The sequence below is a fragment of the Ictidomys tridecemlineatus genome, chromosome 2 (assembly GCF_052094955.1).
Source record: "Ictidomys tridecemlineatus isolate mIctTri1 chromosome 2, mIctTri1.hap1, whole genome shotgun sequence".
Taxonomy (NCBI): domain Eukaryota; kingdom Metazoa; phylum Chordata; class Mammalia; order Rodentia; family Sciuridae; genus Ictidomys; species Ictidomys tridecemlineatus.
Genome location: NC_135478.1, coordinates 91,947,167 through 91,966,924, shown reverse-complemented (window position 1 = coordinate 91,966,924; position 19,758 = coordinate 91,947,167). Strand labels below are relative to the sequence as shown.

The window sequence follows — 19,758 nt, the reverse complement described above, 5'->3', positions numbered from 1 at the left end:
AAAAATAAAAACAGCTAACGTCTGTTGATTTTATCATTTTGTGCCAGCAAACCTAAACAATGTTGATAATGACAATTTCTTCCCTGCTGAATCCACTCCCTCCACACACACACCCCTCCCCACGACTGTGAATACCTGCTTGGAGATATTGTTGTTGTTACTGTTATTATTATTCTCCTCAGGTTTGTCAGGACTAGCAGTGGCAAATGCTAGAAACAACTCCATCTAGCTAAAGCCGATGGGGAAATGTTGGGGGTTCCTCGAGGCTCAGGAACCTGCCCGCTCTCAGCTATGACTTCCTGTGCTGCCTTAGACCACAGACACACCTTCCCTCAGGGGGCTTCAATATAGCCACCGCAGGGCCATTCAACTGGGTTGGCAAACCCCAAGTTCAGAGGCAGCCCCTTCTCAAGTGGAAGTCCCAGGGCAAACCCACATTGGCCTCTTCTGGTCCTATGATCATCCCTGATCCAACCACAGGGATTCTCATGGGGCAATTCTAGCTCACATGCCCCACCCCTAACACTAGGGAAAGGGTCCCCCAGAAGAAAAGAGAGAAGCTGTCAGAAGAGGAATGGATACTGGAGAGACAAGAACAAGTAGCCAGGAATCTGCTCGATATCCCCAGTGCCAAGCACAGAGGACAGGCTTCAAACCAAGTCAGATCCAGTGCCCTCGCTTGCAGGGTTTGGGGTACTAATATTCAAGAGCGGAGCTGAGAGTGGCCTAAGATTACCAGGTCCAGTGTCCAGAGATCTTATATCCTGTGCCATCAACTTTCTGGACCCTTCAGACTGTCACTGATACCTGATGAAACAGCTGCCTGTCACCCCAATGCTCAGGCTCACAGCTCTGTGCCTCAAAAGATAAAGAGCAGTCCCACCCCGATGCCTGCCCAACTGCACCAGCCCTGATAACAGGACCAGCTGGGCACCCTGGCCAGCCCTCACCTCCTCAGCACCCAACTGAGATCTCAGCACTTGCTTGGTGACTGTGCAGCCTGGATGGGGAGGAGGGACATTCTGTTCACAGTCTTACACCTTAGAATCCTCATTACTGTCTGTAGTTGTGGATTCTAGGAAGCAGAGCTCAAGGCTATTAGTTGTTTTTAGACCCATTAAAAAAGAAAAATAGTTGGGGTCTCCCTACATTGCCCAGGCCCATCTCAAACTCCTGAGATCAATTGATCCTCCTGCCTCAGCCTCCTGAGTAGCTGGGACTAAAGCAGGTGCCATTGCACCTGGCTAACATCTGCTTTTAAACTGTAACTAAAGCCTCTTGGTTTATTTGTTTCTCAAACATACCAAAGAGTCACAATGCAGCTGCTGAGCCACATTGTGCAAGCACAGCAGGTGGACAATGGGTGTGTGTCTGCTCAGCCTCTTCCCTCTGCTGACCTTGAGCAGAGCAGGCTTTAAAGTTCTGATCATGTTGCAACTCTGCTATAAAATGGTCAATAGACCCCACTGCCTCAAAGTAAAATCCAAATTCCTTAACTTGACATTTGAGAACCCTCCTTCCTCCCTTAAAACAATAAATCCACATTATGATCATTCACTGAGTGCCTGCCACATGCCAGGCATCAAGCAAAGTTCGCTGCATACATTAGATCAGATGGTCCTCATAGCAACCCTGTGAGGAAGGTCCTATTAACCTTCCCATTGTACAAACAAGCAAACTGAGGCTCAGAGGGGGCGAGTGAATTGCCTCAGGCCGCTCTGCTAGTGATGGACACAGGAGCACAAGTCTCTGTGCCGAGGCTTTGCTCTACCCTGGGAGCTGCTGAGTCCCCTCATTCTGCTGCCACCACCATCCCTGACTACTTGACCTCTGTGCCAAGCTTGCCCTTTCCACTCAGCCATGGGCCAAAGGAAGTGGCACTTTCTCCAGGATCTTAGTGGGAAGCACCAGGAGAGCAGAATTTGCCTGCTGCTAGAAGATGACATGGAGATTCTTTCTTTCTTTTTTTTCTTTTCTTTTCTTTTTTTTTTTAGTTGTAGTTGGACACAATACCTTTATTTTATTTATTTGTATGTGGTTCTGAGGATTGAACCCAGGGTGTCTCACGTACCATGTGAGCGCTCTACCGCTGAGCCACAACCCCAACCCCCCTGTGGAGGTTATTTCTGGTCAGCTACAGCATGGTGAGATCAACTGAGAGTGTGGACTTTGGTGAGAGGCGGGCCTAGGTTCCATTTGCGGATGTTGACTTTCTAGCTGTGTGTCCTGAGGCACTTCTCTGAGCCTCCACTTTCTAATCTGTAAAATGTGGTGATAAAACCACCTCAGAGGATTGATGATGGGTTCGATGAGGAAAGGGCAGGGCAGGTTGCGTGCTTACCACAGTCCCTGGCAAGTAAAACAGAGTGACCAGAAAATGGGGGGAGTTCATGTTACTGCCAACATGACTATTTTGAGTAAGTGCTCTGCCTCCAGAGGTGACTGCTTGGTGGATCACAACGCTTGTGTTGAAGAGTCTTTTCTTTTACATTAAGATGTCAGCTCACATCTTAGAACACCCAAAACATAGGGAGGTAAGAAAAAGGAGATAAGTTAAACTATGCAAAAATTAAAAATTTTGGTGCTCCAAAGGCAGAGTGGCCATGCCTGTGATCCCAGGAACTCAGGAGGCTGAGGCAGGAGGATTGTGAGTTCAAGACCAACCTCAACTTAAGAACAACTTAGCAAAGCCCTGTCTCAAAATAAGAAATAAGGACTGTTTGGGGGGCTCAATGGTAGAGCGCTTGCCTAGCATGAGCAAATCCCTGGGTTCAATCTCCTTGCTGTAAAACACTCACAAGACTGACCCATTTATATTGATATTCTGGAGAAGGCAAAACTGTAGGGTCAGAAGGGCCAGAGCCCCAAGGGGGTAAGGGATGGAAGGAGTGTGAAGGTGGGTAGGTACATTTGAGGGATTGTTCTTTATCTTGATTGTGGTGATGGTGACACAACTGTAGATGTTTTCCAAAGTACACTGAACACAGTGACTTCCACTCCGTGTAAATCATACCTCAATCAGTATGACCCCCCCCCCAAGTCTTCATTAGCAAAATTGTAAATTATGATGAAAATCGTGTAAATACAATTTGCTGCAGAACCAGGAAGGGCAATTAGATGCACTGAAAAGGAAATCAGCATGAAGACACTGTGCAGTCCATGCTCGGAAAAGCTGAAGGTTCCAAGTGACAGGACTGCACTGGTTCCTCTTCCTTTAACCCTCCATCAAGTTGTGAGACTAGGCGGCATGTTTAGCACTGCGGGAAAATAACAGCAAGAACAAAATGAAAACCACCTGTGAAAAGGTTTTGTTTTTACACAAATGGTAACTTATCACATACACTGGGCCTTTTTTGTTGTTGTTGTTTTTTTAACTAAATGTATCTTGGAGCTCTTTCTCCATCATTACACAGAAAGTTCCTCTTACCAGGGATGGTAGCAATGCTCCCCAGCTCCCCACCTCCAGCTGCTGACCTTGTAGGCAGGCCTCTCTCAGAACCCCTGTAATTCTGCATGGTCTGTTCCCTTTGCCCTTGACCAAGACAACTTAACAGCAAAATTATCACCGGGAGGACCCCATGCAGCAGGGCGAGACCAACGCACAGCATCTGTCTCAGTTATCTCCTTCAGAGATCCTGGATGCAGCCAGCTAAAATGAGTCCCATTCGTCATCAAAGTGTATTTTAAAAAAGGAGGTGGTGGCAGGGTGTGCATGGGCCAGGCCAACAGAATATCAGGGCTCATGGGCTGGGGATGTAGCTCAAGCGGTAGCGCGATCGACTGGCATTCGTGCAGCCCAGGTTCAATCCTCAGCACCACATACAAACAAAGATGTTGTGTCCGCTGAAAACTAAGAAATAAATATTAAAAAAAAAAAAAAGAATATCAGGGCTCCCAGGGTGACCCCCCACTGAAGGACCTAAGGCTCTCACTAGAGCCCAAATTATTCAGTTTTGTGCAGGTTGCAAATGGACCACTAGAGGCATCTTGTTCTAAACCCCTTTGCCAGCCAACAACCAGTCCGGACTGGATTCAGAATTCAAAGATTGAATCAACTTGCCAAGGCAGCAGGGGGTGTTTTCCTCCAGGAAGAAGGGAAAGCTTCCAGAAACTTCACAAATGCCCTTTCCTCCTGTGCTGAGCCTCCCAGGTTAAAAAAAAAAAAAAAAAAAAAAACTGTTTGTACCTGGAACATCCCCCAAACCCTCATGTTAAAGGATTGGTCTGGTTGCTTCTGGAAGCAGTGGGAACTTAAGAGGCGGGACCTAGGGGAAGGTCCTCAGGTGATTGGGGGCGTGCCCTCCAAGGGATAGTGAGAGCCCAGCCCCTTCCTCCTCTGTCCCCTCACTTCCTGGCCATGAAGTAAGTGGTTTTGTTGCATCAAGAGCCTCCACCACCAGGGTTTGGGGATGTGGCTCAAGCCGTAGAACGCTCGCCTGGCATGCGTGCGGCGGCCCGGGTTCGATCCTCAGCACCACATACAAACAAAGATATTGTGTCCGCAGAAAACTAAAAAATAAATATTAAAAAAATTAAAAAAAAAAAAAGAGCCTCCACCATGATGTGCTGCCTCACCTCAGGCCCAAAGCCACGGGGCCAATGGACCAGGGTCTGGAAAACCCAAAACTGGGAGCCAAAACAAACCTTTGTCCTTGTAAATTGATTTATCTCAGGTATTTGTTATAGTGACATAAAGCTGATGAATGGACCCACTCAGTAATTATATCTTTAAATTTTTTCAATAACCCCAGACCTTTTGTCCAGGTGGGCTTTGTATCAGGGGGAAAAAAGGGCATTTTTACAGAAATATTTTTTAAAACTTAACCAGAAGGATTCATTAGATTCAAGAAGAGGTTCAGGGAAAAAAAAAAGCCTGATTTTTTTCACAAATTTCCAAAATGGGTATATACATCCTGACATGGTAGTACAAACCTGTAATTCCAGCAACTCAGGAGGCTCAGGTAGGAGGATTGCAAGTTTGAGGCTACCCTCATCAAGTTTAAACAACCTGTTTCAAAATTCGGGACTGGGGTTGTGGCTCAGCAGTACAGCACTTGCCTAGCATGGGCAAGGCCCTTGGTTCGATCCTCAGCACTACATAAAAATAAATAAATAAAATAAAGGTATTGTGTACAACTGCAAGTAAAAAAATAAATATTTTAAAAAACATAATAAAATTTTAAAAATACTTTTTTGGTTGTAGATTGATAATAATGCCTTTATTTTATTTTTGTATTGTTATGTGGTGCTGAGGATTGAATCCAGTGCCTCACACATGCTAGGCAAGTGCTCTCCCACTGAGCAACCCCAGCCCTAAAAAAGTGTTTTTTTTTTTTTTAAAGGGCTGGGGAGTTAGCTCAATGGTAGAGCATACCTGAGTTCAATCCCTAGTACCAAAAAAAAAAAAAAAAAGAAAGAAAGAAAGAAAAAGAAAGAAAGAAAGCTTTATATAACTGACCACTAGAGCTGGTGATGCTGCTCCAGTGGTCAAGAGTTTGCCTAGCAGGTGACACCTCGGGCCTGATCTCTGACACTGTAAAACAATAAATTAATCAAATTTAAAAAACAATACATGGACTGGGGCTGGGGCTCAGTAGAGCCCCAGGTACAGCAGTCACCTAACACGTATGAGGCCCTGGATTCAATCCTCAGCATCACATAAAGATAAATAAAAATAAAGATATTGTGCCCAACTACAGCTAAAATAAATAAATAAATATTAAAAAATATATATGTGTGTTACAGATATTTATAGATTATATATGTGTATACATATTTATAAATAAATAAAAAGTTATATATATTACATAGAAAATTTATTTGTATGTGTGTATATAAACATATATACACATATATATATATATAAAATTTCCCAGCTAGGTGCGATGGCGTATGCCTGTAATCTCAGTGGCTCAGGAGGAGGAGGCAAGAGGATCCCAAGTTTAAAGCCACCCTCAGAAACTTAGCAAGGCTCTAAGCAACTGTCTCTAAATAAAATATAAAAAGGGCTGGGGGTCGGGGCTGGAGTTGTGGCTCAGTGGTAGAGCGCTCGCCTAGCACATGCAAGGCCCTGGGTTCAATCCTCACTAAGACATAAAAAATAAAATAAAATAAAGGTATTGTGTCTGACTACAACTAAAGAAAAAGCAAAATATTAAGAAAAAAGGGGGGCTAGGGGTATGGCTCAGTGGGTGAGTGCCCCAGGGCTCAATCCCTGGTCCTGGTAGCAAAAAAAAAAAAAAAAAAAAAAAAAAAAAAAAACCTACCCTGTTGGTCCTGAGCTCCTGAGTAGCCTAGAGGGACAAAGTCTCACTGGGTCTGCTCTGCATTTGACCCAGTACTTCCTGCGGGTGCCCACTGGAAGAAACTGAGTGAAGTGGAATCAGGTTCAGACCACAGTTGCAAAATGCAAGGGACCAGGAACAAGCAAGAGAGGCTGGAGGGGTCCAGGCCCTGTGACATGGCCTCCCCAACATGCTGCTGTGGGTGGGGATCCTGAGTTAAAGGAACGGACCACAGAAAGATGGAGCTGGAACTGGGGCGTGGCATGTAAATCACATGTGCCAGCCCTGGGTTCCATCCCCAACACTGGTAGAGAAGGAAGGCGGGCAGGCAGGGCCAGAAGAGCAGGCTAATCTTGGATGAGCAAGAGCAAACCTTTTATCAAGGCTTCTGTAAGTGACCCAGGTGGTCCAGCAGATCCATGGGGTGTTTGCCCTATGTGGCCCCACAGAGGGGTGACTCCAATCTGCCACCATCCTGGAGTCAGGATCTGACTCACTGGGCAAAGCAACTGTGCCTGACTTTGGCTTGGAGTCACTGTCAGGCACCTGGGGTCTGTGCAGCCAGGACTGCAGGGCCAGGCTGCCTGGTGGGGCCATCAGAGTGCCAAGGAGGAGGGCGCCAGGGCTCCAGGGCTGCGGCCGCTGGGATGCTCACACTCCACTCCAGGGAAGCGCTGCTTGACTTTCAGCCTTTCATTCCCCAAACAAACCTTCTGCTTTGTGAAGCAGTGAACCAGGCGGAGTCATCGCCAGTGTGTCAGGCTGAGTAGAGATGCCATGGCTGCCAGCACAGCGCCAGAAGTCCCCAAGAGCAGCCCCAGTTCAGTGACTTGCTAGGAGCACTCTCAGTCCTGGTTACAGCCACAGGCACCCTGGGATTCATTATAGCCAAAGAGCAGAGCCAAGTGAGCAAAGGGAAAGGTACACCAGGTAAAGTCACAGGAAGCCAGCGAAGCTCCCAGTCCTCAGCCCCATGGGGTCACATGCTCATTCCTGCAGCAGCGTGTGACATAGTTTCTTCGAGGAACGCTGGACCGAGTCAGAGTCCAGGGTTCTGCCAGGTGTGGGTTGTTGGCACTCTCTACAGAGAACAGCCCAAATCCCAGGGAAGGGGAAACCACTGTGTGTGTGTGTGTGTGTGTGTGTGTGTGTGTGTTACTCCCCACTGTGGTGCCAAGGATCAAACCCAGGGCCTCACACATGGTAGGCAAGTGCTCTACCACCCAGCTCCATCTCCACCCGCCACTTGTGCAAACCCTCTGGGCATAACCACTCTTGTCATTTCTGAAATCCAGGTTCCAGGGTGCCAGCCCAGCCCCCAATGTGTACCCTTTCTGCCCCTCAGGGTGTGGTGCAGGTTGGATCTCAGGTGCCCATCTGTTTAGAGTAACAGTTGAGCAAGTTCCCTGGAGCCCATCTCTTGGCCCAGGCTGGGCACAGAGAGCAACGGCCACATCCGATTGCTGCTAATCTGTTATCACCTGAGCCCAGTCCGAGCTAGTGGCATCACGGAGGAACAAGGGTGCTCCAGACACAGGGCTACACACGTTCCCCTCCCAGGGCTCTGCCCACAGATGGCAGTGGCACCTGTAGGCATCCAGATGGGACTCAGACCCACAATGTTTCTGGAAGCAAAGTCCAGAGGGGAGGAGGAACATAGTCACCACCCCTGCTCAGTTGAACTGGACACCAGCCTTTGGCTCCCAGGGCTGTTGATGATGTGCTTCCTGGATTCAGCAAACATTGACCTTGTGCCTAGCATATTAGCCAGGCCAGGCTCCAGGAATTGAGTTGGCCACAGTGTGCAGGGGACAAGGTGTTCCTGCTGGCTTGGGGGGATGGGTGGGCTGCACTGAGCTCTTCTCCCCCAGTGGAACCTTCTAGGCCTGTGAGCTCCACTCTAGTTTTCTCAAATGGAAAATAGACTCAGGGAGCTGAAGTGGATGTGGGTAGTGGGGAGGCAGGAAGCCTGGAGAGCCATCTAGGAGGTAAAGAATGAGGGGGTGGGACCACCTCACCTGCCTACAGAATAGTCCAGAAGACAGAGAAAGGCAGGGAGGGGATGGGTGGATGGGTGGATGAGACCCAGCTGCAGAGTCCAATGGGCTGCAGGGCAGAGTTCTGTTCTGACTCCAAGGTCACCAGCTCTGGGACCTTGGGGAAATGCGTTTGCCACTCTGGCCTCAGTTTCCTGGGGACATCAATATCTCCCATTTTGATGCAATTTAAACTGTGGGCCCCAGAGGTAGAAGCCCTGGCTCACACTCCAGTTCTGTGCAGCCACTTGCCAAGGGCACAGCCTGGGAGAGTCCTCTGACCTGTACTCCAGCCCCCAGGGTTGCTGGCCAGGGTTTCCATCATCAAAGCAATGAAGAGAGTTTCAGGAGACTGGCATGGACCCAGAGCCTGGTGGGTGCTGGAGACTGGGGCAGGGGCAAGGCCAATGCTCTCTTCCAATACTCAGGCCATAGCAATGTCAAGGACTCAACCCCTATCAGGGCCCCCAAAATCACAAAAAAAAAAAAAAACAGCTATTGAGCCTGCATGCTGTCCTCTATGCAGGTCCAACTCCAAAGACTGGCACTGTATCTCACAGAAGTCCTGTCATGCTATTATGGTTCTCATTTTATAGATGGAAAAACTGAGGTCAGAGGGCCTGTGGCGTTCCCCAGTCACACAGTATAGAGCAGAACCAGAAAGCAAACCCCTGTACACGTGCTCCAACTGCCATGGAAAAACCCTTTTATCCCAAAGACAGTCTATGTGTTTGTTCTGCCAAGAGGGATTCAAGACCAGTGCACAGATTCCCGGAGTAAGAAGTTCTCAAGCTACCACTGCCCTCAAGCTGGCCTTGGCTTCTGAGCTTTGACTCTGGATGGCAAAGATCACAGTCCCACCCTGGGGTCCTGGCGGAAATGTACCCTGGGCTCCTTGCCCTGGCTCTGCCCCCACTGCCTAGTGGACCAGGGTAAGTCACTCCCCCTCTGAGCCTGGCAGCATTGCCTTGTCCTGTGAGGCTCAGAGGCAAGGCCTTTGGAGCTGAGCTCACCTCCCCACCCCCAGGCGGACCAGGGAGGTCAGGGGAAGGCCCTGCCCCCTGGTAAATACCTCTGTCCAGCACTCCCAAGCTGTGCTTTCCTGTCTTCCTGGCCGGAAGCTTGACACAGATCAGCCATGGTAAGGGTCTGCCTAGGGCCATGGTGGGGATGAGGACCTGCCATGAGACTTCAGCAGTGCCTGTCCCCCTGGCAGAGCCTCACTGTCTTTTTCTTTCTCCTTAGACGACCTATACTGACAAAGGAGCAAAGGTGAGCAGGAAGGGAATGGGGAACCTGGGTCCAGAAGGGTGTCTGGGCTGGGGAGACCAGCATGTGAGCACAAAGTGGAGAGGAACAAGATTGGGGGTCTGTTAATACCTGGGCTCTCCCAGACTGGCTGGACTCACTTGCACCCTCCTGAAAAACTGTCAGCTCTTCTTCATTCACCTGCTGACTTCTTCATCTCATCTGGAAGCTCTGGCTAAGTCTCCCTTCAATCCCTGCTGCTGTGGCTGTTCCTCCTGGGAAAGCTGGGCTGTCTCCTGAGGGGCTTTCCCAGTCCCAGACACTCCTGCACACTCCAGGGGCTCAATTTCTAAGTGAGCAGTGTCTCCTGAGGCTAGGCAGAGCTCGGTGGAGTTTGGCCTCTCCTAGGTGCTGGGGCTGAGTCTGGGCGAGGGAGCGGGCAGGGGAAACCTCTCCACCTGCACTTCTCTAGACCTCCTTCCAAGGACTCAGCCTCCCTCCTTCTCTCCTCCTGCAGCCTGAGAGAGGCCGATTCCTTCACTTCCACTCTGTGACCTTCTGGGTTGGCAACGCAAAGCAGGTAACCAGGGCAAGGTGTTGGAGTGGGCAGAGGACAGGCAAGAGGCCCCCCTGGACAGGGCAGGCCCCCAGCTGGTCTAGGATTGAATCCTGGAAGGGGGAAATGGGGCCCAGTAGGGATGCAAAGCTTTGAGCCTAGCTGGAAACTTCTGGGAGGGCACAATGTACCCAAGAGCAGTCTTTTCCCCAATGCAGTCTCTGCTCCTGGGCAAGAGGGCAGGCAGGGGACAGGGACTCTCATCTGGGCCCCAGGCAGGTTCTCCACCCTCACGAACACTTCACCTCTCTGTCTTTAGGCTGCCTCCTTCTACTGCAGCAAGATGGGCTTCGAGCCACTAGCCTACAGGGGCCTGGAGACGGGCTCCCGGCAGGTGGTCAGCCATGTGGTCAAGCAAGGAAAGGTGCGTCCACACCCCAGGGACCCCTTGCTCTCAGGGCTTCTTGGGGGCTCTAACGTGGTAGGCACCTTTGTAACAGGGACCTTCCCAGGCGGGTCTCCTCAGCCTGGTCCAGTGCTGGCCCCACAAGTTCAGCAAGCCAAGGCCATAGGTGTAGGGAGTTTCAGCAGAGTTGTGGCCCATGGGGTTCTGGGAGTTCTCCCGCAGGGGACCCAACAGCTGATCATGGGTCCCAGGGGTGGCACGGGATAAAGTCCCCAGCCCTCAGGACCATGGGGAGAGGCAAGGCAGAGAAGGAGGTAGAAGCTGTGATTCAGGAGTCCTGCATGGCTGCCCGCTGCTCACCAAGAGGTGAGGGGGGTTGAGTAGGAGTGAGGGGAGGTGCACCTGCCCATGCTCCCTGAGCCACTGGTCACACACCCTTCTCCACCACTGTAGATTGTGTTTGTCTTCTCCTCTGCACTCAACCCCTGGAATAAAGGTGAGGGGCCCCGGGGTGGCAGCAGGGCTATTGGAGAGGGTCAGGTGTCAGAGGGCAGGGCCTGGGAAGGGCACGAGGGGAACTGAGCCCAGAAGGCTGAGAGCCTGTCCAGGGGCCTTGAACTCCAGTGCCAGCACTCCCTGCTGACCACAGAGATGGGCGACCACCTGGTGAAACACGGGGATGGCGTGAAAGACGTGGCTTTCGAGGTAGAAGACTGTGACTACATCGTGCAGGTGAGAATGCACCTGGGCTGGCCTGGGAAGAGGCCTTAGGCATAGCCAGCTCTCCTTGGGCCACAGGGACCCTGTCAGTCAGGGTTGGATGTTAGCGTGACATACCTAAGTCCTAGGGACGGAAGCCTGGCCTTACTGTGTGTCTTCAATTTCATGTTCCCACACATGTAAAATGGGGATAATCATAGCCTGTACCTCACTGAGTTTTAAGAGGTAATGGAGCCAGACATGGTGGCACATGCCTGTAATCTAGCAGCTCAGGAGGCTGAGGCAAGAGGATCAAAAGTTCAAGGGCAGAGTCAGCAACTTAGTGATGCTCTAAGCAACTTAGGGAGACCCTGCCTCAAAGTAACACTAGAAAGGGCTGGGGATATGGCTTAATGATTAAGTGCCCCTGGGTTTCAAACACGGGTACCAGAGAGAGAGAGAGAGAGAGAGAGAAATGGGGTGGGGAGTGGAAATTACAATTTCTGGACTATGACTCTGAACCAAATGCAGTCCTAAGGAATGGTGAGGCCCTGGGTTCAATCCCCAGCACTGAAGGAAAAAAAAAAAAAGGTGGATTGGAGGTTCAGAGTAGATTCCAGAGCTAGCATGACTGGGTCTGGATCTTCCCAGCTGTGTGAAGTCGTGTTCCTCCCTGTAGAAGGCAGACAGTGCTGCTGTGAGGACTGCCCAGGTGCATCCTCAGAACAAGCCTGGCCTGGGTGTCGCATTGGCCTGCAGTAAGCAAGGGCTTGCTAAATTAAGGCACAGACCTGGCATGCAGGGCTCCTGGCACAGGGCCCGACACACAGAGGTCACTTCAGAAATGTCCACCCCCATTCTTCTTATCCTCCACTCTTTGTACAGGGAGGGAAGCTGAGGACTGGAGGGGGAGGAGGGCCACAGAGTGAGTTAGGAGAAGCAGACACACACACACACACACACACACACCGCCTTGTCTCCCAAGCCCCAACTCTGAGCCTGGGCCTCAGTTTCCCTTCTTGCTCAACGGGGACGAGGCACACTTTGGTGGGGGAGACAGGTGACACTGCCATGTCAGAAACACATAAAAACCAACCCAGCCGGAGCAGCAGGCCAGGACTCAGGGGCCCCAGCCCTCACTGCCTCCCCATGCTCCATCTCCCTGCAGAAAGCCCGAGAACGGGGGGCCAAGGTAGTGCGGGAGCCCTGGGTGGAGGAAGACAAATTTGGGAAGGTGAAGTTTGCTGTGCTGCAGACGGTGAGTTCCCTTTGATGTCCCTGTCCTTCCTGCTGCCAGAACCCACTGAGATGCCAGGATGCTCCTAATTCACCCCATTACACCATCCCACCCATGGGCCTCAGAACATGGGCTTCCCCTGGGCTCTGACCTCTCAAAGTTCCTGGCCAGAGTGCAGAGGTGGCAGGGGGCCACCAGCCACCCTTCCCAGGTTCCCCTCCCCCCTCCAGTGAGAGCTAACAGCTTGGGGTTATCAACTTTGTACAGAGGCTTGTTCAAAAGGAGAGAAGGGTGGGCCTGGGAAGACACGCCCCACACTAGCTATGAGTCCATGAACAGACCAACTTCCCTCTCTGTGACTCAATTTAAATAAATTGGAACTGGACTCCTGTGTGACCTGAGGCACACGAATGCACCATTTTGTGCCTCATGTACTTCAGCTAGAACCCCAGTCAGGGCCATTGTGAGGACTGAGTGTGACCATTGGTGTAGAGCACTTAGAAGAGCAGAGCTTGGCACACCATAGATACTCAGCAGAGATGATTCTGCAGCCCCGTGCTGCTGTAGGACATAGACAACCCAAGGTTCCACCTCCTCAAGATCACATCAGGCATTAAGCCCATTGAATACCCTTCATCATGATTAGAGCTGATGCCTCCATGGTTTTCATTGTCAACACAGTTTCGTTGAGCACCTGCTATGCACCAGGCACTGCCTAGGAGCCAAAGACAGCATGATGAGTAAAACAGCATCCCTGTCCCCACAGGGCTTCTGGTCCCCTGAGGCAGTTAGATTGAGATTGAAACTCCTAAGTAAATGATAGAAGGCAACACATGTCAGTCAGGGGAAGTGACTTTCCCAGGATCCACTTAGGAACTCAGGCTGGTTCCGGGCCATGAAAAGACCCAGCCCTGCCCAACCCCATCCCCCTGCCTAAGCATGGGTGGGGTCCTAGAACTGAACCAGTCTGCTTCCCATCTGCAGTATGGGGACACCACACACACTCTGGTGGAGAAGACAAACTACACCGGCCGGTTCTTACCTGGATTCGAGGCCCCCCTGCTCAAGGACTCCCTGCTTCCCAAGCTGTGAGTGCCCCAGTCTGCAGGAGTCTGGTGGAAAGCTCTGAGGCGGGTGGAGAGCCTGTCCACCTCCTCCATGTGGACTGGGCTTCTGTGATGGGACCGAGCTCCTGGTGGCTACTGGAGCCCTCTGAGGGCATAGAATACACGGGCCACAACACCTGAGGGCCCCAGGTCCCATCCCAGCCTCCTCCCTCCTCAACCAGTGGACCTTGGGCAGGGCGCTGCAGTTCTCGATGGCCCTGGGTCTTCATCTATAAAGTAGGGGTTGCACTAATGAGTTAATTAAGCGCTTTGGCCCCCTGTAAGAGCTGCGTAGGTGGGTGCTGTGGCTATTATGTGGGGGGCAGAGGGATTGGTGAGATTTGGAGGGCAGCCTTCTCCTTGCCCCTCAGTGCTGTCCTTTTCCTAGACCCAAGTGTGGTCTCGAGATCATCGATCACATTGTAGGAAATCAGCCTGATCAGGAGATGCTGTCTGCCTCAGAATGGTGAGCCCTGTCCCTCCCTCACAAGGGCCCTCGCCCTAGTCCTTGTACCAGGTGGAAAGGAGCTCAGGTGGGTGGGAGGTGAACCTGGGACAGCCCTTCAGTTATTCCCCATACATTGTCCCCTGAAACGAGGGGTTCATGGCCTATAGCAATCGACAGCTCCCCCCATGGGGAACTGCAGGGGTGTTCCTTCCAGTCAGTGGGGGGCAGATGCCTCTACCTGACTTGGTCTGCTTCCTGCTGGCCTCCTATGGTGGGAAGTGGGGACAGACAGAGCAGAGACCTGAGTTCCCTTTAGAACAAACCCAATGGGGGAACTGACTGGCTCTGACCATAACATTAACATACTCCTAAGGCAGAGCCCTGGGTGACCTAATTACCACTCAAGGTTCCCTAATACCATCGCAGTGGCAGTTAAAGTCCAGCAGGAGGCACAGGATCCCCCTGCCCCACCCAGTCCCCCTGCCTGAGCATGGCCTCCTATGTGGCTTCTGATATGAGACACTTTATTTCCACCTTGAGGAAAACTGTCACAACAAGGGTAAAGACCTATAACATGTATGATGTGATTGTCATCTCCCTTCTGGAGCCCCCGTGGGGACATGATCTGGAGGGTGGAAGTGGGAGCAGGGGAAGCCAGTCCCAGGCCAGAACTCAGAGCAGATGTGTCCTGCCTGCCACCTGCAGGTACCTGAGGAACCTACAGTTCCATCGCTTCTGGTCTGTGGATGACACACAAGTGCACACAGAGTACAGCTCTCTGCGCTCCATTGTGGTGACCAACTATGAGGAGACCATCAAGATGCCCATTAATGAACCTGCAATGGGCAGGAAGAAATCCCAGATCCAGGTGCGGCCCTGCCTGGCTGGGGAAGGAGAGAGGAGGGAAGAGGCTTGAGGCCTCCGGCAGGGCAGGGCAGGGGTATGGGGAACAGAAGCAATGACTGGGGCCTCCTGTTTGCCTTTCCCAGGAATATGTGGACTATAATGGGGGAGCTGGAGTCCAGCACATTGCCCTGAAGACCCAGGACATCATCACAGCGGTTAGAACACCATCCCTGGCCTTAAGCCCCCTTCCTTCAGCTCCAGGGATGGTCTCTGCAGAATGGGAAGGGAGGGGGCAGTGGCATTCTGGGTCCCCTTCTCCAGCCTGGAGGGCTGACAGGGTTCCCTGCCTGGTTCCTGCAACTCCTGTGCAAGTAATCCCAATCCACCTCACTCAGAAGAGTTTAGTGTCTCTAGAACACCCTGGCTTTAGTGGTGACAGATGCCAGAGGATAAGGAAGATGGCATCCTGTTCCCAGATCTTCAAGTCCCTTGCCATTTGTCTCTGGGGCACTCAGCAGCCTTCCTGGGCTTCAGCTGCCTCATCTCGAAAATGAGGATATTATACAATAAGATGAGACTTGTCCTTTCCTCCAAATTAAGCACCCTGTGTCTATAGCTCTAGCCCTTGGGGAGGCGGGTCCTGCCTAGGCCTTAAGGGGAAGAGCCTGGACTGTCCCATCCAATCCTGTGGAACTTCATTTGTATCATGCCTGTTGAGGCTCTGCCATGTGCTAGGTGCTATTTTAGGTATGTGGGACACATTAGTAACAGTTTCTGCTCTTATGGAGTCAAAAAGCAAATTAAATAAATAGGTGGTGTGAGAGGTCTGGAAGAACAGGTGGGATATGGGGGAGCAAGGGTGGGGGATTTTCACCTTTAAAGAAGGTGAAGGAAGGTCACATAGGGAAGGAGACTTTTGAGAATGCAAAGGGTTGGAAGGACAGAAGCCCGTGGAAATCTCTAAGAAGGACCCTGGGCAGGAGGGATGACTCAGGCAAAGGCCCTGAGATGGGCATCTTCCAGGAAGGTTGCAGGAACTGCAAGGAGATCATCAGTGTGACTGGAACAGAATGAGCAAGGGAAAGAGAGGTGGGAGATGGAGTCTAAGGTGGAAGTGGGGGCAGCTGGTGAGGGCCTGGCAAGAACCTGGAATTGGACTCTGAGAAGAGGCACCACCCTGAGGTAAGCACCAAGAGGCATGATTTGGCCTGTGTTTTAATAAAATCCATTCTGGCTTCTCTGCTGAGAACAGATACTTAAATCTCTCGATGCCTCAGTTTCCCAGCTATGAAATGCACAGGACAGGATTGCTTCACGGACAGGAGGAGGCAAGACTAGAAAGACAGGCACATAATGGGTGCTCTGTGAATGTCATGGATCCCTGCTCTAATGGGACTCAGACAAGGACAGAAGGGGCTGAGGCCACACTGCATCTTGGCACTCAGGAGAGCAAGGACAGGGATCCTGCCTCCTCATGGCCCAGCAGCTCCACCTGGCTTAGGGACACTGAGCCTAGAAAGACAGAGGCTGACCTCAACCTGCTCTACAACAGATTCGTAGCCTGAGAGACCGAGGCCTGGAGTTCTTGAGTGTTCCGTCAACCTACTACAAGCAACTTCGGGAGAATCTCAAGACAGCCAAGATCCGGGTGAAGGAGAGCATTGACGTGCTGGAGGTGAGGCCCAGCGGGATGCTAGGCCACTGGCAACATGAGCCCCGAGTTCCATCTGGCCTCCCTCACCCTGCAGCAGACACAGTCACACAGAGGGAAAACCAGAAAGAAACAGAGTATGTGTGTGTATGTCGGTGCCATATAAAGTTAAAACAGGCAACCTAGGGCTACGTTAGTGGCGAACTTTCTGAGAAGGTGACTTTAATTGAAAGCTATATAATAAGAGGGACCTGGCCAAGAAGAGAGCTAGGAAGAGCATCCCAGCAGAGGGAAGAGCAGGTGCAAAGGTGATGGGGTGGGAGCAAGCTCCAAGTGCTTGAGGAGCAGGAAGAAGGCTCGTGTGGATTGAAGACAGCATCTGAGAAGAGGTGTACCAAAGCAGGTAGGCAGTTCCACTTGGGGGCTCTTACGACGGGATTTTGCACTTCTTTAGCCACAAAGCATTGAAGTTTTTTGTTTTTGTTTTTGTTTTTTGGTTTTGCCTTTTAGCAGCTTTTTGGGGGCATAGAAATCACATTAAATGTTACCCCATTATCTATATGCTAAAATCAAAACGAATTTTAGATTTTATTTTTTTGTACAAGGTATTGAACCCAGGAGTGCTTCACCACTGAGCCACACCTCCAGCCCTTTCTATATTTTATTTTCAGACAGAGTCTCACTGTGTTGCTTAGGACCTTGCTAAGTTGCTGAAGCTGGGTTTGAACTCGTGATCTTCCTGCCTCAACCTTCAAGATGCTGGGATTACAGGCGTATGCCACCATGCCCAGCTCAAATTAAGAACATACATTTTCATTTTCCCCCAAAGAAACCCTGATCCTTTTAGTTGTTACCTCCCAAACCGTCCACTTCACTCCTCCTGCCCCAACTTTAGGCAACCACTAGACTCCCTTTGGTCTTACAGATTTGCCTCATCTGGAATTTCATATAAATGAAACCATACAACATGTGATGTGTTATGACTAGGTTTTTTCACTTAGTATAAAGTCTTCAAGGTTCATCCAGTTTTAGCCTAAGTCAGTACTTCATTTCTTTTTGTGTGTGGAGTGCTGGGGATTGAACCCAGGACCTCACACATGCTAAGCAATCCTTCTAACGGAGCTCCCTATCTCTCGCCCAGGAGCTGAAAATCCTGGTGGATTATGATGAGAAAGGCTACCTCCTGCAGATCTTCACCAAACCTATGCAGGACAGGCCTACACTCTTCCTGGAAGTCATCCAGCGCCACAACCACCAGGTAGGCCCTGAGCAGGGACTGCAGGGAGTGCCATCGGCTTTCTGGGTCCCCAGCTCACCTGCTGTCTCCCACTCCAGGGTTTTGGAGCTGGCAACTTCAACTCGCTGTTCAAGGCTTTCGAGGAGGAGCAGGCGATCCGAGGCAACCTCACAGATCTGGAGACAAACGGGGAGGTGTCCGGCATGTAGGCCCCGCCCACCGATGGCCGAGCCCCTAGTACTGTAACACGCCCACCTTCTCTGCCCTCAAAGTCAGATCCGCCGGCCTCGCTTCCGCATTTAGACCCCAATCGACTTCGGGATCCAAGACTCCGCCCACCTCTGACCACGCCCCCTGGTTGAGCTACTCTTGCGATTAAAGTGGACCTGGTCCAGGGCGGTGTGTGGAGTTTGTGTCCGGGAGGAGCAGTGGCGCCCCTTCGCCACGAGGGGGAGGCCAGCGCCACGGCATTTCGGAGGCATCTGCCTTAGGGGATCCCCGCGCCCTGCGACCCGAGCCAGCGTAGGGTGGGGTGCAAGCGCTTTGCTAAGCGGGACTGCGCTGGTCGAGGGGATTTCTGGAACATGGGGACGGGGAGCCTACAATCTAGGGGAAAGGACGGGTAGTACCGTTTCCTAGAAGACAGTCAAGCAGGTCTGAGGTTGAGAGGCGGTGGAGTTGGGAGGAGGACTAATTCAATCGAGGGAAAGCCCCTCTGAGAAGGTGACTTTGGGGAGCCGCCGAGGGAAAGTGTTTCGCGGGTAAAGATAGCGGCAAGAGATAGGTCCTGAAGTGGGACAGAAGGTGGCAGCATCCAGACTGGTGGCTTTATGACTGCTAAAGATGCGCTGTCTTGGATTTGGTTACCGGGCGTCCAAACCTCTGAACAAGTGAGAGGGGAGAGTTAGCCAAGGTACTTTAGGGGCGCCATCCTTGCTGGGCAACCAAAGGACTCAGGACGGGTAGAAGGGATCTGAGCCTCTCAGCTTCTGCCCTGCGCCCTCACGTGACAGTTCACGATGCCCCACCCAATGCCACTACACCCGCCCTTGTCCCCAGTGAGAAATTCTTTTAGAAAGGGGCTCTTCATACTCAGCTACCAGCGACCCTTGCAAAAGAATGAGGCAACTGGTCCTAAAACCCTTGAGAGGCAAGTATTTCTTCAAAATCAAAGATGAGGGGGTTAGGGGAGTAGCTCAGCGGTAGTTTGCCTAGAATGTGTGTGCAAGGCCCTGGGTGCTGTCAGTCCCCAGCACAGCAAAAACAGACAAACAAAAAATCATGCATCAAAGAAGAGATGGGTGGGGGGCAAATTTGGTCTCTTCCTTCTGCTTTACATGTTGACATCCCTCCCTTAATAAGAGTCAACTCAAAACTAGGTACAGATGGATGGATCTTCAGGCAGGGGGAAAAAATCTGAGATGGTATTATGGGGGAAATTGAAAGATTTTTTTTTTTTCAGATTAGAAAAAATATCAGGGTTTCTGGGATCATGAAATTCAAAAATGAAAAGAACATGGGAGAGAATCAAGATGAACAGGGGCCAGGCCCATGCAAAAATAGTCTCCCTCTATTCTCCCATGACTTATGCAAAGGGAAATTCTATAACCCAGAAGGCGGCAGATTGGTGGCTTCTAGGCTAAATCTGGCCCATAGATGTATTTTATATTGTCTGCATGGTTTCAAACAAGTTTGCAACAATATTGTAGAAAGTTGTGCTCTTTTATATACAGACTCTGGTTCTTTCTGGAGCAGTTAGAGGACTCAGGCTTGCCTTCCTATGCAGCAACAGGCAGCTGGTGCTAAGTGTAGGTGCCTCTTTAGATTCATCTGAAGGTTTGGGTTCTGGGCAGAGTAATCTCCCGTTAGCTGGGCTCAGACTAGGGAACCAGACTGCCAGGTTCACATCCTGATCATCGCTAGCTGTATGACCTTGTCATGCTACCTGGCTTCTCAGTGCCTGTGTTTCTTCATCTCTTGAACAGTGCTGAGAGCTGCCGAGTT

General features: G+C 51.1%; 1 protein-coding gene and 1 long non-coding RNA gene across 3 annotated transcripts; one reads left to right on the top strand and one right to left on the bottom strand.

The window, feature by feature from the left end:
• Positions 1–2,006: 2,006 nt before the first annotated feature.
• LOC144375252 (uncharacterized) lies at positions 2,007–14,778 on the bottom strand. The gene is made up of 2 exons (XR_013434841.1): positions 6,995–14,778; positions 2,007–3,257 (listed from the first exon to the last, which is right to left on the bottom strand). It is a non-coding gene; the product is annotated as an uncharacterized LOC144375252 (long non-coding RNA).
• Positions 9,308–18,150, top strand: Hpd (4-hydroxyphenylpyruvate dioxygenase). 2 transcript variants are annotated; one of them, XM_021729303.3, is made up of 14 exons: positions 9,310–9,461; positions 9,566–9,592; positions 10,086–10,148; positions 10,444–10,548; positions 10,984–11,026; positions 11,180–11,262; positions 12,398–12,487; positions 13,451–13,554; positions 13,961–14,038; positions 14,726–14,888; positions 15,010–15,081; positions 16,419–16,541; positions 17,659–17,775; positions 17,853–18,150. In XM_021729303.3, the coding sequence occupies exons 1-14, from the start codon at positions 9,459–9,461 to the stop codon at positions 17,961–17,963; spliced, it is 1,182 nt and encodes a 393-aa protein (XP_021584978.3). In that variant the 5' UTR covers positions 9,310–9,458; the 3' UTR covers positions 17,964–18,150. The 2 variants fall into 2 exon arrangements, with proteins under 2 accessions (XP_077895356.1, XP_021584978.3); XM_078039230.1 differs by lacking the exon at positions 12,398–12,487 and having other exon boundaries at positions 9,308–9,461.
• Positions 18,151–19,758: the final 1,608 nt, after the last annotated feature.

Excerpts from the sequence above, each read along its gene's own strand:
- Hpd (XM_021729303.3), top strand. Across the intron at positions 12,488-13,450 it reads AGTTTGCTGTGCTGCAGACG|TATGGGGACACCACACACAC; the intron begins GTGAGTTCCCTT and ends TCCCATCTGCAG. Across the intron at positions 14,889-15,009 it reads GGAAGAAATCCCAGATCCAG|GAATATGTGGACTATAATGG; the intron begins GTGCGGCCCTGC and ends TGCCTTTCCCAG.